At 50.3% G+C, this 11,167-nt stretch overlaps 4 protein-coding genes and 1 pseudogene across 4 annotated transcripts, besides 11 other annotated features; 1 reads left to right on the forward strand and 4 right to left on the reverse strand.

Moving 5' to 3' along the window:
* Window positions 1-61: 61 nt before the first annotated feature.
* Window positions 62-102: a microsatellite.
* Window positions 103-453: 351 nt separating this feature from the next.
* Window positions 454-484: a microsatellite.
* Window positions 485-550: 66 nt separating this feature from the next.
* TraAM80_02668 (50S ribosomal protein) lies at window positions 551-1,000 on the reverse strand (the record flags this gene model as incomplete). Its single annotated transcript, XM_029379667.1, has 1 exon — window positions 551-1,000. The coding sequence occupies one exon, from the start codon at window positions 998-1,000 to the stop codon at window positions 551-553; it is 450 nt and encodes a 149-aa protein (XP_029240466.1).
* Window positions 1,001-1,175: 175 nt separating this feature from the next.
* Window positions 1,176-1,213: a sequence feature (A-rich).
* Window positions 1,214-1,468: 255 nt separating this feature from the next.
* Window positions 1,469-1,507: a sequence feature (A-rich).
* Window positions 1,508-1,651: 144 nt separating this feature from the next.
* TraAM80_02669 (putative adaptor gamma-1 chain) lies at window positions 1,652-4,039 on the reverse strand (the record flags this gene model as incomplete). Its single annotated transcript, XM_029379668.1, has 1 exon — window positions 1,652-4,039. The coding sequence occupies one exon, from the start codon at window positions 4,037-4,039 to the stop codon at window positions 1,652-1,654; it is 2,388 nt and encodes a 795-aa protein (XP_029240467.1).
* Window positions 4,040-4,045: 6 nt separating this feature from the next.
* Window positions 4,046-4,062: a microsatellite.
* Window positions 4,063-4,135: 73 nt separating this feature from the next.
* On the forward strand, window positions 4,136-4,368 carry TraAM80_02670 (hypothetical protein; annotated as a pseudogene).
* A 281-nt stretch (window positions 4,369-4,649) lies between these two features.
* Window positions 4,650-4,690: a sequence feature (A-rich).
* A 14-nt stretch (window positions 4,691-4,704) lies between these two features.
* Window positions 4,705-8,538, reverse strand: TraAM80_02671 (other hect domain ubiquitin protein ligase E3; the record flags this gene model as incomplete). The annotated part of the gene is made up of 1 exon (XM_029379669.1): window positions 4,705-8,538. The coding sequence occupies one exon, from the start codon at window positions 8,536-8,538 to the stop codon at window positions 4,705-4,707; it is 3,834 nt and encodes a 1,277-aa protein (XP_029240468.1).
* A 137-nt stretch (window positions 8,539-8,675) lies between these two features.
* Window positions 8,676-8,693: a microsatellite.
* Window positions 8,694-9,377: 684 nt separating this feature from the next.
* Window positions 9,378-9,396: a microsatellite.
* Window positions 9,397-9,701: 305 nt separating this feature from the next.
* Window positions 9,702-10,394, reverse strand: TraAM80_02672 (uncharacterized protein; the record flags this gene model as incomplete). Its single annotated transcript, XM_029379670.1, has 1 exon — window positions 9,702-10,394. One exon carries the CDS (start codon window positions 10,392-10,394, stop codon window positions 9,702-9,704), a length of 693 nt encoding a protein of 230 aa, XP_029240469.1.
* A 440-nt stretch (window positions 10,395-10,834) lies between these two features.
* Window positions 10,835-10,902: a microsatellite.
* Window positions 10,903-10,959: a microsatellite.
* A 131-nt stretch (window positions 10,960-11,090) lies between these two features.
* Window positions 11,091-11,161: a sequence feature (GA-rich).
* Window positions 11,162-11,167: the final 6 nt, after the last annotated feature.

Genomic DNA, 11,167 nt, shown 5'->3' on the forward strand with positions numbered 1-11,167 from the left:
ACTTAGCAGCATCACACTACTCCCTACTACCCGCTACCCACAGACACTGGCTTCGCCCTTTTGCGTGCGTGCGTGCGTGCGTGCGTGCGTGCGTGCGTGCGTACGGAAGGAAGTGGCAGCCAACAACGTGCGCGGCTACACGCTGGGCATGCACGCGGCAGTGCCCCCACGGGGGGAAGGAAAACCAAACAAACAAAAAAAAGAAAGGAAAATAGAAAAAAGAGAAACGCAGCAAAAGCCGTACAAAGGCAAATGTCGTAGTTTGGACCACCATGCACAAACGCATACACACACGGAGAAAGAGAGAGAGAGGGGGGACGCTTGGGTCCCCCTCCTCACAGCATTCGCTTTCCGTCGTGCAGCTCGCTCTCATCGGTGTTTCCTCCGCATCCATTGTGAGTTCTTCACAATATGTTTTAGACCGAGTAACACATTAAAAGAGTAAAGGAAAAATTTTGTTTGATTTTCTTTTTTTTTGTTTTTTCCCCTTTTTTATGTCGAAGGTAAAATAATAATAGTACGAAATGCGCTTCCGCCATCCCACCCGCAGTTACTCGTCAGAGTTCAGGTCCTCGATCGCCAGCACAATTTTATCGTAGCTGGACTTAAAGTCTGGGTCCGGCTTCAGGAGAACTACTGACGTGGCACGCTTGCACTGCGTCGCCGTTCCTAAGTCCTGCCGCGAGGGCACCCACACATACGGAATCTTCGCCTCCTCTGCCATCACAGGAAAGTGCGAAACGACGTCGTACGGTGAGGCATCCGCCCCAAGAATGAGAACGCCTTTTTGTCCCTTTCGGATTGCTTTTGTGACGTCCTTGATGCCCTTCAAGATGCCTTTCTTGTTCTTCGTCACGGTCTTCTTGATGAGGGAGTACACCTTCTTCGTCATCTTGGGCTTCTCAGAGGTGATGGGCCACGAGATGGGACAGCGGTAGAGCTGCCGATCATAGTCGTACTCCTCTGTGTTTTGCTGTTCGTCCTGCTTCTGTTCAGTCATTGCCCTTCTTTGTTTCTCTCTCTTCTTATTTATCTCCTTTTTTTTTCCTGCAAGCAGCGGCCTTTACTTCGCTTAATTGCTTGCTTGCTGTGCCTCGTCAGTGCTTGCGTATTTCCTTTATTTTCTTCGTTGGGGCCGTGCTGCCGATGGTCAGAAGAGCCCGCACAGAAAATTGAAAAGGAAAAGAAAACAAACAAAAAAGAAAAGAAAAAAGAGGAACGCACGTGAGACGAAGTACACCCGCAGCCCTCCCATCCTTCTTTCCGTAGTGACAGGAGAGGTGTGTGGCGCCACGCACAGACAAAAAGAGTGAGAGAGCTACAGAGGGAAAGAAAGAAAATGTGTGCATGGGTGCGCCATATATCGGTGGGAAATACAAAGACGGTAATGAGATCAACACTTAGGCGCACTGCCACTCTTCGAATCCTTCATTGATGCGCATTTCACCCGTTGGGATTTTATTCCTACAAACAATCAATAAGAAAAAAGAAAAAAAAAGAAAAAAAAGGAGTGCGAGGGGAGGGGGGAGAAGAAACGTAAAACAACAAAGAAAAGTCAGGAAAAGGGTCCTGCACCCTTTTGTTTCTTCTCCATTTCCGATGGGGCAATGCCATAAATGCGGTCCCGCCAAAGGCACGACATGCCAAAACCTTACACCTCCTGCGACACCTGAAACATCTGTGAACGTGAGTCTCCGTCCACTGTGTAGAGCAACTTGACGCGCAACGTCAGCAGGCGGGGGTTCTTGTTGCTTTTAGAATTATCCACGGTGAGCTGCTGTACAATGCGTCCATACGGAGAAATCGCCGTAGACGTCAGGAACCCAATATTCAGCATCGAGGTCTTCGGCACCGCTGCCTGAATCGAGAGATTCTCCATCGCGGTGGGAAGCCGCGAGACAACAATGACGCTTGCGTTGATGACCCCCTGCACCACGGCGCTCACACTGGCGGTGAAATCGTCACAGTCAAACACGTGCACTTCGGCAGGTTGTGGGGGCTCCTTTTCCGTAGAAGCGGCTGCTCCCCACAGAGTTGACTGAGAGGCAATGGCCGAAGATGTATTCGACCCCAACCCAAAGAGGTCGTCTATGGCCTGAGCCGTGTTTTCGCTTTTGACGTTTTTCTCGGCCGCAGGAGTCGCGGTCGTCGGCTTGGGATCCACGTCGAACAGATTCTCCAGCGCCACGGCAGCCTTTTGCTGCAAAACCTCTGGAGGAAGATTCACCTGAGGCACTGGCTGCACCTCCGCCTCCTCGTCTTCCACGTGATAGATGGACGGCATTCGCGTAAAACAGAAGGCCGCCTCCTCTGCAAACGACTCCAGCAGTGTCGTATACTCGAACGCCCGTTGCTGCAGCTCACAGTCTAAGCTTTTGGAGTAGTTGGAAAACACAGTGAGAGCAATGGCCTTCGCCGACGGGTACCTTGCGGCGATTTTCATCAGAGAGGTGAGGCCGTAGCACTTGATAATGCTAAATGCACTGTTAGTAGTAATCTCTGCAATGCACTTCGCCACATCCTCAGGCTTCACGCTTTTTGCCCGGATCAACAGATCCACATATTCCCCAATACCCCAAACTGCCGCTACAAGAAACGCCTTACGCGACTGATGCAGGGCATCAAATGGGTAAGAGGCCTCGTCCCACATGAACACCACCGCAGAGGTTTGTGTCTCTGTCGTGTCTTTTGAAAGCAAGGCTATGAGTCGAGTAGCAAACTCCACTGGAGCGTACTGCTTCGCTAACCGTAGTACCCGAAGTGAATACTCCACACGCCACTCCGTATTGGGTGATTTACTCTCTATAATACGGCACAAATGCAGCGTCACATCCTCACGCATCTCCTCCGCGGAAACTGTCAGGTAAGAGACTAGGTCTGGCACCAGCAGACGTAGGTTGTCTTCCGTGACGAGCGCCACTGTGAGATCCAGCGCGCGTCGACGAATGGAGATATCGACGTCCTTGAGACAGTCCAGGATGGTGTCCTGATGCTCACGCACCGCGTTTGCGTGGCGGGAGGCATAGCCGAGGAGCGACTTCAGCGCTACAAAACGCTGATTGTTATCGCTCGAAGAAAGAAAACGGCTGATGGTGTTGATGCCTAACGTGCAAAGCCCCTCATCGCTCTCGATGGCGTAGATCGTTTTCACGCACTCGTACTGAACAGAGCAACCGACGTTGCGGGTGGCATCCGTGTTGGTGAGCACCTGCGCCAACACATCGTTCAAGGCCTCCGACGTCACGGCGCTGCCTGTGCCAATAATTCGCATAAACTGCAGCAGCTTAACCTGAAGAAAAGGGTCCGTGACGCCGAGCACATCCTGATCTGTCACCCTCGATGAGAGGATTAGCTGCTTCAGCACGCGAACCGCGGCATTGACCAGAGGTCGGTATTTGGGAAGAAATGCCTCACCTTGTGGCAGCCGCAAGCATTCATTTACAAGTGTGACGGCGGCGAGCAGTTCCCCCGGACTGCGCTCACGAAACATGTCCGTAAACATCTCCAAAAAGACCTCGGCGTACTCAGGCACTTTCTTCACAATTCGAATGGCCGCCAAACATGCCTTTTTTGACAAATACGTGTTTGAAGAGAGCGCCAACCGGCTTACCTCGTCAAGCATGTCGCGTGCCATCACTTCACTCGCAATATTTGCAACCACGTTCAAGGCCATGGCCTGAATGAGGGGCTGGCTTTGCGTCAAGTCCTGCTTGATGTGGTTCTCGGACAACGTCAGCACCTCGTCATTCTCGTCAAGCACCATCTGAAGAGTGAGGTAGCCGACCCGTTTGCCGGCATAGTCCGCCTGCGCAAGCAGACTCACTACCTCCACCTGCCCAAACTCCGTTGGGTAGCCAAGCATGGTGATGTAGAGCAACTTCAGCATGTTGCGTGTGCGCACCAGCGGTTTGTTCTCCCGGAAGGATTCACGAATGATGGCGCACTCCCGTTTGATGAGCGCCCTCTCCTCGGCAGAGGTGCGGCACTGTCGCACGGCAGAGACCAAGTCGCGAAGTCGCACCGCACCCACTAAATCCATTGTCCCCACACACACACACACACGTCTGGTCTCTTTGCTTCTCTCTCACTCCTTCTTCCTCCCTAACGTTATTGTCACTGTTGTTCTATCTATCTTCCTTTGCTTTCCTTCCCTTCCTGCAGTTCACTCGCGACAGATCTCCTCCTCTGACGGCGCAAGCCCCACGAGCGCACACAAAGCCAGAGATAAAACCGACGCAGCTAGCAGCAAGATATGCTTGCTGCGGCGGTGAATGTAAGGCGCAAGAAAAGGGAGAAAAAGAAAAAAAAGGAAAGTTTATGTGCGCCGACGCGTCACAGTCTCCCTGCCAACATGAGACACTGACACAAACGCAGTAGGCCCGTCAAAAAAAGAGGCGCAACAGTAGGCCCGAAACAAATTCCACGGGTGCACCAAAAACAGCAGAAGCTCGACTCCCTCTTTTTTTTCCTTGATGTTGTTTTATCCGGCTCGTTTGTGTGTCCCGTTTTTTTTTTTTTTAAGTTGAAGCTGTTGGTTATTCTTCTCATTTCGTTTTTGCCCTCTGTTACGGCGTTCCTTTCCCATGCCTACAGGGGGGCAGCGTACTGAAGGCGCGCACTCACACTGCAGGGAGGGGGAGGCGTAGGAAAAAACACAACAAACAGAAAAACAAAAAAAAACGACAAATAAATTCGTGCATAATGTCACGACAAACTGAAGTTCTTTCGTCCCTCCGTAATCGCCGTAAGAAGACGCGCCTTCATGATCGCCCGTGACGTGTACGGCGGCAGCTTAAAGTATAGAAAACACGTGTTGCACGACGGCAGCGTCTGCTCGCTAGTCCCCTCCAGCTCTTTTCGCACAACGGTGATTTTCCGACCCAGCCCTGCGAGCCCGTTCAGCGGAAGACGCGGACTGCCCGTGAGAAACTCAAGAAAGAACTGCTGCTGCTCCCGCGTGAACTCACCACCGACTAGAGAAACCATCATGGCCACTTCCCGTGACCCTACGGAGTAGCCGTGTGCCTCCACAATTGCCGAGCGCAGTGCCTCCTCACCAAAAAGACGCCCCTCCACACCCTCACGCGACACCCCAGAGAGAACGACACTCATGTCATTATCTGACACAAACCAAAGGGCGCGCAAGTCAAACACGGTGGAAATTCCAAGCGCAAACCAGCGAAAATTCAAGGTTGCGTGCACCAAGTGTTCCTCCACGCGTCGCTCCACGTACGCCTTTACAGTGGCAGCTGTCAACACCACACCACTCTCGTCCTCCAATCCCATTTCCTCTAATTCAGCGTCGGTTGACCTCATCATGCATGTATACGTGTTCACCAGGGTCGGCTCCAACTCTGCGAGAGTGGCCCACTTGGTCTCTAAGGAGACGGACCCTGAACGGATAAAGGGCCACGCCAGTGGAAGAAGGTCCATATTAATGACGTAGTCATCTACAAATGCTCGTGCACAAGACGCACCAAGAACAAAAAACTCTTCTGCATGCACCTGACGAAGGGTGGGAAAGGCTTCGTGTGTCCCATCATCCCTTTCATGCCAGAGATTTGTCATGTCTCGATAACGCTGAGCCAGCTCAGTGTACAATTCCTGCGTCGGCCCTTCGCCGGTGCCCTCCTCACCCTTAAAGTTGAACTCAACCTTGTTTCGTATAGAGGGGTACTGAAGGAAGGCGTCAAAAAGTACCCGTGTCATTACCTTTGTTTCCCGGCTTACCGTGAACTTCGTTGGCAGCCCGTTGCTTGTAATCTCTCCGCTGACGCTACCCCGCGACACCGCACCTAGGCCTTGCAAATGAAAAAGTGCAAATCGGCAGCACCCAACAGCGAGAAAATGAGCCGTGTCACGCTTGAATGAGGTTGAAAGGTATGGCGATGCTACCTCAAGCAGCTGAGCAACCCGCGCTGGGATGCCTAAAATACCTTTTTCAAATATGTCACCCCCAAATGATTCCAGCACGTCCACAATGGCGGACTCCACATCACCCCACTGCGGAGGGGCACCGAAGGCGCGCAAAAGAACCTGCAGCGGCGAATCAAGAACGGCACGCTCCATAAAATTAGCAGTAAGCAAAGGAACTGTAATGTTGCATTTGCAAGAAGTACCAATCTTAGCAAAGTGTATCTCCTCCTCCTTAAGTGTAGAAGCAGGAACTGTGGCGGGAAGAACTCCCTTTGAAGTGAAAAGAACAGAATGTTTTAATTCCATTTGTAATGAGGCTTCACCAGAGCCTTTTTTCGTCTGGCAATCACGCCAGTACCGGAGAATGTCACCAGCGTTGGCTGAAACGTTAACTTCGACCCGTGAAAGTTTTTTATTAATGCAGCCCATGCATATGTCATAATCGCATTCCCGACACGCAAGAGAACCAAATGAACTCGTTTTCTTGCATTTATTGCAACTCCAATTCACACTAAAGTGCACGCAAAGAAGGTGGCCCTTGGGGCAGAAAAGCCGACCCTTTTCACCCCGCGCCGGCGTACAGATACCAACGCTATAGCTGTTGTGAAACAAAACGTCGCGCAAATCCTTCTTTTGTCTTTGACCCACACCGGCGTTATGAAGAAGGCGAAGCATATAATTATATGCCGCATCTCGCATCCAAAACTCAACGCGGGAATCCATAGCAAGTTCCGCACAAAGCTTTTCTAACTCCTGCATTGACAGTGAGGAAGTCTCCAAGGCTTCAATAAATGCAAGTAGCTCGGATGGGGACGCGTGCAACAAAAACGCGGGTAGCTCTGCCAAGGGTGGTAGTTGCATTGGGGCCGCCTTTGGTGAACTTCCGGCGGAGCGAATGAGTTCAGCGACGGGAAGACGGTTCTGCGTCGTCGACGTGTTAACTGCGATCTGTTTAGCCGTCGTAGACGCTGGAAGAGCCGTGAGGGCGTCAGCGACTCCGGCTTCCAGGAGAACTGGAGCCCACCCCTTGTCACGTTGCAGCAATGCGGAGGATATCTCCTCCACCACATGTGGCTTCTGCTCAGACGAAAGACTTCGAAAAACGACAACGACATCCTCCGAGGTGGTGGGTGCCCTGCCACAGATAACGTATAGCCGTATCGCACGCGCCAAGAAAGCCGTCTTTGAGTGACCAAGCGTGAAGGGAAGTAATGCAGCTTGAATAAGCGCAGAGGTTTCGCTCTTTATGTGAATAGACGCCGGTGGTACGGATAGCTTTCCGTCAAAGAGAAACGCACTGGGTACGGGTTGAAAATGCATCCGCCTCGGAGATGAAGAAAATGACCGTTTATCAGTCATAGAGCGAAGATCAAACCTGTGACGTTCCTCAAGGCCGTTTTTGTTTTTCCCGGCGGCAAAAAACATTGCCGTGAGCTGCTCTCGATCATCGCTCCGGTATGGAAAGTACTCACCATCGACGGAGCGAAACGCCCACATATGGTCGCCGCGAATCCCAAAAACAGCACCGCAAAGCTTTGACAAGAGGACCAGCGCACTCCAAGTCAGCGGTGGGACCACCCACTGCAGGTTCGGCAAAGACTGAGAGGCATCCGCCCACAGCCGATCTCCCGTGGCTACGGAGGGAGAGTCATCATCAAATGGGCTAGAGTACTCCGCACTGGGGGCGGCGGTCTGCTGCAACAGTCTGGTCACCCAACCGATTGCCTTCTCATTTGCCTCTGAATAAGGGGAAGAGGCCTCCGCCACACTTGCGACGCAGGCTATTGTGAGTTCAATAATTGACGGAGACACCGCACTGGAAAAGACGCGTTCCCCGATCGCAAGAAGAGCTTCTGTAGCATTTTTCAGTGAGGCTTCCTCAAAAGAATTACCGGCCGTCTTCGCCGCATTGTCGTATGCTGCCGAGGCTCGAGCTCGCTTCCTCCGCAAGGGTAACTGTGAAACACACCACGCTCGGTACGTAATTATTCCCTCCACAACTGTGCGGAGCAGCTCTTCCCACTCGTAGTCAATGGGAAGCTGGGAGAGGAAGCCCAAGTGAAGCTGAAGCAGCTGCACTAGCAATTCATGATCTCCCGCATTTTGCACTACACCACTCCGCATCAAACCAGTGCAGTGGTGCAATACTTTACACGCCGTCCACTTGGAGCCGTCCAGGGCACTAAAGCAAAATTTTAGTTGCTCCTCTGTGGAGGGTACAACCGCGGCCACTGCTTCACAATTACCAGCCATCGAAAGGCAAGTTAACAGTTCCTCCTTCAGCTCATTTTCGGTTGTCTTTGTGTACTGCAGCCTTATAGGATAGTCCTTTACGAATGAAAAGACAGTTTTAAAACACTCTTCCACCTCCTTTGAGATTCCCGCCTCTCCTGGCAATGAAAGTTTTCGGGAGAACTTGTCGAGGATGAGAGCCAGCGCCCGGACTGCCAGGACCACCACGTTGCCGTCCTCCCCCGCCTTCCGCAGTGCCGTATTGATGGCGGCAAACACACGCTGCACCGGAAAACTGTTTCGCTCCTCCGCAATGACGAGAATTGTGCACAAGTCCGAGAGGTTCTCGTAGGGGGGCTTTTTAAGCTCACAGTCAAACTCAAAAAGCATTTGCTCTACCGTGTCTCGTTACTACCTTCCCTCACAGAGTACAATTTCAGCAGATGGAGGAATAGGGAACGAAAGTGCATTATGTCTGGATGCAAGAAATAAATCCGCTTGACGAGAAACACAGCGCCCAAAGTGTTTATATATATATATATATAAACACTAGCAACAAGTAAAGGGGGAAAGCAAGCAAAACCAAAAAGAAAAAGAAGCATCCATAAATGTGTGAGAATCTGCATTGAGCAATAATCACAAAGACACTAAGGGAGAGAGAGGGGGGGGGAGCAATTAGTTGTGCAAAAAGAATTTCCAACCAATCCAGCTCAAGTAGGTGCCGAGAAAAATAACGGGCGGAGACAAGGAAACTAGCAGCGTATAATACCAATTGAGATCCATCAGTGAATAATCCCCTTTCTGAAGCGGACGACGCCAACACATTACAATCCGCGATACAAACCAAATAATATACACCCATGTTGCCACTAACGACGGCCACCCAAGAAAGCACCGCTTATATGGCTGCTCTTTGTAGTCGGGAGCATACTTGGTCTGTAAGCCTATATTTGTTTGCGACGCCTGCGAAGTGGTAGCTGGTTTTTCGGTTCCTTCTCTGTGTGTGGATTCAATCTCGTCTTCCACCGTTGTCATCTTTGTTCCGCCGCCAGACGCTCAACAAGAGCAGCTTCACAGGGAAAGTGTAAGAAACAAGACGGCAAACAAAAAAAAAAAAAGGACGGGAACGGAAGGAAATAAATGAACAACAAATGCAGCCCGGCAACAAAATAATAATAATTAATTATTATTAAAGTGCGTATGAATTAGAGACAATAGCTGGGCGGTGAAGCAGCAGCAGCAGCAGCAACTGGAGATGCCCCAGGGAATCAAAACGACGCCGATTCGAGGCAAAACAAAAGGTAGAACGGTGTACCGTTGGCTCAAAAGAAAAAAAGAAAAAAAGACAGCAACAACAAGAACAACAATCCAAGCGGCATGGCGACACACACCCTCCCACTTCCCAGCAAAAGCCATCGAATATTATTTCCCTCCTTTTTGATCATCTTTATTGAATACTCTCTCATCCTACCCCTCTTCGTCGTCGTCGTTTTTCGATTTCTTTCCCCTTCCACCACCTCTTCTCGTCTTCTTCTCTATGATGCCTTTCACACTCACCTTCGTGTAAGAATGGAAGGCTTTGCCAACTTGCCGTAACGTGGCGTGTAGGCGCCCGGCCCTGGTGGACCGCTGCAATGGAGATCATTCCAATGGTTTGAGACGTTCATTCCTCGCCTTCCACGCTCGGACGCAGTGGCATTGGCCATAAATGCATTCTTCTGACGCTGCATCAGCTCCAAATCGGTGCTCAGATAGTACGTGCCCTTAATATTCTGAACAGGAACAAAACGCCGCTCACGCCCAAAGGTACCTGCATGCGGGTTATCCTCCAGCAGGAAGCTTCCCATGACCAGTGCGCTGTCTCTTTCCCAGCTGTTTCGCATGGAATCTTTCATCTCTCTAAAAACATTTTTTTTCAACAACCTTAGTCGCTCCGCCTCCGAAGGAATACGGCAGCTATTGTTGATGCTGGAAGGGCCGGGGTGGCGTACAGAACTGTTCCGCGTGAGCTGTGTACGCGTACAACCAGCGGCATCACTGGGAGCTTCGTGGCTGAGCACTGTACATTGCATGGCACTTGCCGAGGCAATAGAATTACAACCGCTAAGAATCACTTTGCGCTGTTCCTCAAGCACGGCACGGCGCTGCTGCAGCGCCTCCAATTCCTTTTGAATATCCAGCAGTTGTGTATTTCCCCCTGCCTCGTGGTCTGTGGCGCCCTCGGACCTGATGTGTGCCCCTTGCATAAGCCTAAACTTCACGAGTCTATGTTACTACCCCACCCACTAGCCGTTGTTCTCGTTGTTCGTTCGTTTGTTCGCAGAAATAAAAAACCGCAAGAGAAGGAAAAAAAAAAAAACGTATTCATTTGCCACGCCTCGGCCTTTCACACAAGTTATATTACCATTAATCCCTTATTATTTTAGGAACACGTCATCGTTTTTTTTGGTTTTTTTTGGGGGGGGTTTTTCGCCTCGGGTTTTATTCAGCTTGTTTCTCACGCCTCTACTATTTTCAATGCAGGGGAACAAGGAGGGGGAAGAAGAGAAGAGGACTGCCATTTCGGCCCCTCCACTCATCAGTAATGATGGAAGATTCAGTAGCACACGCGGGGTTGCTTCAGTAACAACGCACAAAGGGAGAAGAACGCATTATTGCTTCAGTTTTGCTTTTCTGTCTCCCCAGTTTATTATTATTATTATTATTAATAATGTGATTCTCGTAGTCTGTTTTGTTCTTATTTCATTTTTAATTTTTATTTTTTTGCTTTTGTTTTCTTTTTTTTTTTGTTATTATTTTGTTTGTTTGTTTTCCCCACAGTTTTTTTTCTACCGTTTGGGTTTAATTGTATTCACTGGCCGATTCCGCAGCAGGCACGACAAAAGCACCGGCGTGGCCCAGAACGCAAAGAGGAAGAATATTCAACGTAAGATATGGAGGAGAAGAAAGAAAAAAAAAAGAGACAAAAAAAAAGGTCCACCAACAACAACAAAGAAAAAAGAAAGTGAAGAAACAGTAC

This window comes from Trypanosoma rangeli, assembly GCF_003719475.1.
Source record: "Trypanosoma rangeli strain AM80 chromosome Unknown Tra_15.4_contig_00063, whole genome shotgun sequence".
NCBI lineage: Eukaryota > Euglenozoa > Kinetoplastea > Trypanosomatida > Trypanosomatidae > Trypanosoma > Trypanosoma rangeli.